At 46.1% G+C, this 4,811-nt stretch overlaps 1 protein-coding gene across 1 annotated transcript; it reads right to left on the reverse strand.

The window, feature by feature from the left end:
• Positions 1-6: 6 nt before the first annotated feature.
• Positions 7-4,788, reverse strand: LOC122545882 (ATP-binding cassette sub-family C member 10-like). The gene is made up of 3 exons (XM_043684767.1): positions 4,240-4,788; positions 4,043-4,140; positions 7-1,253 (listed from the first exon to the last, which is right to left on the reverse strand). The coding sequence occupies exons 1-3, from the start codon at positions 4,424-4,426 to the stop codon at positions 1,122-1,124; spliced, it is 417 nt and encodes a 138-aa protein (XP_043540702.1). The 5' UTR covers positions 4,427-4,788; the 3' UTR covers positions 7-1,121.
• Between the last annotated feature and the right edge of the window lie 23 nt (positions 4,789-4,811).

Consider the following 4,811-nt stretch of genomic DNA (forward strand, 5'->3'; position numbering starts at 1 on the left):
TCCTGACCCGTGGACTGCCTGATGCCACAGTCACTGTGTGTTACAGGCGTTTTCCTGACCCGTAGATTGCCAGATGCCACCGTCAGTGTGTGTTACAGGCATTTTCCTGACCCGTAGATTGCCAGATGCCACAGTCAGTGTGTGTTACAGGCATTTTCCTGACCCGTGGATTGTCTATTGCCACAGTCAGTGTGTGTTACAGGCATTTATTTGACCCGTGGATTGCCAGATGCCACTGTCAGTCCGTGTTACAGGCATTTTCCTGACTCGTGTACTGCCTGATGCCACAGTTGGTGCGTGTTACCAGCGTTTTCCTTATCCGTGGATTGCCAGATGCCACAGTCAGTCCGTGTTACAGGCGTTTTCCAGATCCATGAACTGCCTGATGCCACAGTCGGTGTGTGTTACAGGCATTTTCCTGACCTGTGGATTGCCTGATGCCACAAAACTTGATGGGGTGCAGAGTGAATGTGGGGATTCCCTGGAGAGTTCCCTCTGGACTGTGACCTTCTGTGCTGCTGGGTTTATGCTGTTACTGCTACAGGACAGACCCAATGATATAGTGGCTGCTGTCAGGAAGATTGCCTGGGAGGGATGATTCCAGGACTATGCTGATGCCTGGCTAGTTTGGATGCATGTTTTCCCAATTTTAGTCCCATCCTCAGCTGTTACTAAGGAGATGTTTACAGCTGTGTGCGTGGTGGTGTCATTTCTCAAGAAGACCTGAATCTAGCTGGTCCATCTGCTTTGGTTTCTTTCCTCAGACTCTCTCATGGTTCTATATCTTTGGAATCTTTGGAAACCAGATCCAACTCATTGCAAATATTTGAAGTCCGCCAGTGGGAACACTACTGCTGTGAGAGCCAGCAGGACTCCCCTAGTCCTGCCCTCTGGTGCCTGTGACAAACTGAGTGCTGGCTGCTGCTGTTGGTTATACTGGGACAAGACAGCCTGATAGTGTCAACCTGGCTTCGTAGTAAGCTTCAATCACACAGTATTTAGTCTCAGTACCATGATGGGATTCAGCTTTGTGGCAATTCCTCTTCGCAATCTGTGGTAGTTCCGTCTCATGCACGAAGTCTCTGTAACTTGGTGTCCCATGTTATAACCCTGCCTCTTGGTTAGGATGTGGGAGTTTGGAATAATGAACCAACTGTAGGTATGCTGGTGAAGTTAGACCACTGGGAAGGGATCTGCTGCAGTCTCAAAGAGTGAGAGGCAATTTGATTGAAACGTATAAACCGCTGAAGGAGCTGGACACAGGAGATGTGGGGAGAAAATGTTTCCTTTAATGGGAGAACCACAAACTAGGAGTCAATATTGAAAAATCACTGGTCACTCGTTGAAAACAGAGATGAGGGGAATTTATTTATCTGAGAGGGGTCAGAGTCTTTGGAAATGTCTTCCTAAAAAGGAAATGGAATCGATGAATGTTTTTAAAGCAGAGGTGGATGGATTCTTGTCAAGCAAAGTTGAGTGAAAGGTTACTGAACGGGCAGGGGAAGGGATTTGGGTTTATATTCAGATCAGCAAAGATCTTCCAAAGTAACAGAGCAGGCGTAACGGGCAGATCAGATCAGTCAGATGGCACTAACTGTGCAGTGTACTAGGGTTCCATGTTATGTCATTCATTCTCAATGCTGTGGATGGGTGGGAGAACACTTGCAGATTTGTCCTTGTTTTTATTTTGCATTAGATATGATTTGGAGCTGTGAGCTGAAGGTGAGTGACTGATGGACTGTCAGTAATGGCTTCCTCTCATGACAAAGTACCATTTTGTTTTTGAGGACAGTCAGGGAAGTTAGTTGCAGGTTGAGGTTGGTTTTTATTCAAAGTGCTCTATAGATGTTTCAGCTCCAGAGAGGCATTATGCTCAAGCAGGTAACTGGGACCTCATGGGGAAACAGCCAGTCTGGTATGGAGAGGCCAGAGATTGAAATGATTTATGGACTGTGTTTGAGTCAGAAGGATTGTGTCTGTGAAAGCTACAGGATGGAGGTTTGATTATTCCCTGGTTGCTCTCCCATTGTCAGCGTATGGGAAGTTCAGGGAATAAAGCTGCAGTTTTAAGTTTAAAGGGAATATTCCTCAGGGCCTGCTGGAAGCTAGTTGCATGCATCGGCTTCTTCAGAAACCAAGCAGGATACAATTCCACATGCCTGTGAGGGGACGGAGGGTGGAGTCTGCTTCAGTGAACTGCCAGTTACATCTCAGTTATTTATTTTTCTTTTGATTCATCCCTTAACTGTGTCTGCTTGTCTATCTGAGTTTGTGTGAGACTGGGGGCTAGAATCAATATTGATGTATTTAAATTATAGGTATGAATTGGATTATCTTGAGGTTTAACTTTGCTCTGATAGAGCTACTATTTTATCAATAAATTATTACATCTTTTGTTTACACAACAATTCTGGTTTCTGGTTTCAGTTATTCACAAAGTGTGGTACTTGTTATTCAAACAGTTTGGTTAGGAACCATAGGGGTCAATTTGGAGGGTGTTTGAAGGCTTTCTTTGCCTGTGTTGTGAATACAGATGGCTGATTTGATTCATCTCTGGATGATAACAGGAGTCAACCAATGGCACTAACCCTCGGCAACATGGTGACATTCTGACTTGGAGCACTACCTCTCAACACCATCACAGTCCAAAGACACAGAACATGGGACTGAACAGCAGAAGAACAATGCTGTGCCAAAACTCACACCAAATTAAACTAATCCTTTCTGTCTGCTCTTGGCCCATATCCCTCCATTCCTTGCATATTCATTTACTTCTCTAAAAGTCTCTTAAACATCCCTGTCATACCTGCCTCCACCACCATCGCTGGCAGCACATTCCAGACTCCTACCACACTGTATAAACAACTTGTCACTCGCATCTCCTTTGAACTCTCCCCCTCCCACCTTAAATGCATGGCCCCTAGTTTTAGACATTTGAACTCTGGGAAAAAAGGTTCTGAACATCAACCCTAACCATGCATCTCGATTTTATAGACTTCTATCAAATCTCCCCTCAGCCTCCATTGCTCTATTGAAAACAACCCAGTACAGATCCCTGCAGAACACCACTAGTCACAGACCTCCAGCCTGAAAAACACCCTTCCACCACTACCCTCTGCCTTCTATGAGCAAGGCAATTGTGAATCCACACAGCCAAGTCACCGTGGATTCCACGCATCCTAATCTTCTGAATAAGCCTACCATGAGGTATCTTGTCGAAAGCCTCACTAGACTCTGTGCAGAGAACATCCACTGCTGTACCCTCATTGCTCACCTTCAGCACCTCCTTGAAAAATTCAATCAAGTTTGTAAGACATAACCTGCCCCGCACAAAGCCACGCTGACTGTCCCTAATTAGGCCATGCTTTTCCAAATCCTATCCCTAGGAATTCTATCTGATAGCATCCCAACCACTGATGTGAGACTCACCGGTCTATAGTTACCTGGATACTCCCCATTTCCCTTGTTGAACAGATGAACAACAGTAGCTACTCGTCAATTTTCTGGGACCTGCTCAGTGGCTCATGAGGATATGAAGATCTTGGTCAAGGCCTCAGCAATCTCCTCTCAATAACCCGGAGTGGATAGCATCAGTCCCTGCAGACTTATCCCCCTGAACGCTCTTCACGAAACCCAACACCATTTCTTTCGTGACCTCAAAATGCCCAAGCATGTTAGCATGCTCCACACAAATCTCACCATCCTCCATATCCTTCTTCTGGGTGAATATTGACGCAAAGTATTCATTTAGCATCTCACCCACATCCTCTGGCTCCAAGCACTAGTTCCCTCCTTTATCCTGGAGTGGTCCTACCTCCTCCCGAGTTATCCTCCAGTTTATAAGGGGATGTATGGAATAACATTATCTACTGAATCCTCAAAGTGCCAGCATACAGTATCCTGAGCTGTTATGTTGTCCTTGGGCTGACTATTGATCAGGCAATGTCAGCAGTGACATATACATTCAAGTGTGAACCAAGATTCTGCACTTACACGTCCATGAGAGGGCAGAAGCCAGGATTGCTAATGCCTGGATAAGTACCTTGGCTTTGGTGAGAAGTGCCCTCGCAAGGCAGATCAGCTGTCTCTGTCCCATCGATAAACTCTTCCCTCTGTCCCCAAGCTCAGCATCCAATCCACCTGATGGGCAGAGACAAACAGCACAGCAATCAGTGACAGAGCCAAGCAAACAGTGATCAAGTGACAACGCACAGCGAGTGTGATCATGCCAGGCCTCACCCATCCTCTCAATGACATCCAGGAGGTGACACTGTTCCAAAACAGACTGCAGCTCCCTGTCTGTGTGGTGGCTCAGGGGATCCAGGTTCTCCCGCACTGTTCCGCTGAAGAGGAATGGATCCTGAGGAATGATAGCCAGTTTCGATCTGGAAAATGGTCCCAGCAAGATAGAGTTATACAAACACATCTCTCCCTCAGCTGGACTATCATTTTGTCAATTTATCTCTTTGCACTCGCCCCCTCGATCTGAAAGAAGAATCAGATTCCTCCTGGTCTTGTGGTCAGATTGGAGGGTTACGGAGTCAGCAGGATTCCTGGAAGTGAAGGATATCTGAGGTGGAAAATCAAACTCATCAGCTGAGAACCTTCAAGACAACACTCAGGGCCAACAGCCAGCGAGATTTGAGGAATAAATGCACACAGGACTTTAAATGTAGTGAAATCGGTTCAGCGGAGAACACTGCGAACTCAGGACAGCTAACACTTTAGGGAGCTCCCAATTGCAACAATTCTGTACCTCTCCTAAATATATCAGCTTCCACCCACACACACTCTCACACACCCACACCACA

The sequence above is a fragment of the Chiloscyllium plagiosum genome, unplaced genomic scaffold (genome assembly GCF_004010195.1).
Source record: "Chiloscyllium plagiosum isolate BGI_BamShark_2017 unplaced genomic scaffold, ASM401019v2 scaf_91032, whole genome shotgun sequence".
NCBI lineage: Eukaryota > Metazoa > Chordata > Chondrichthyes > Orectolobiformes > Hemiscylliidae > Chiloscyllium > Chiloscyllium plagiosum.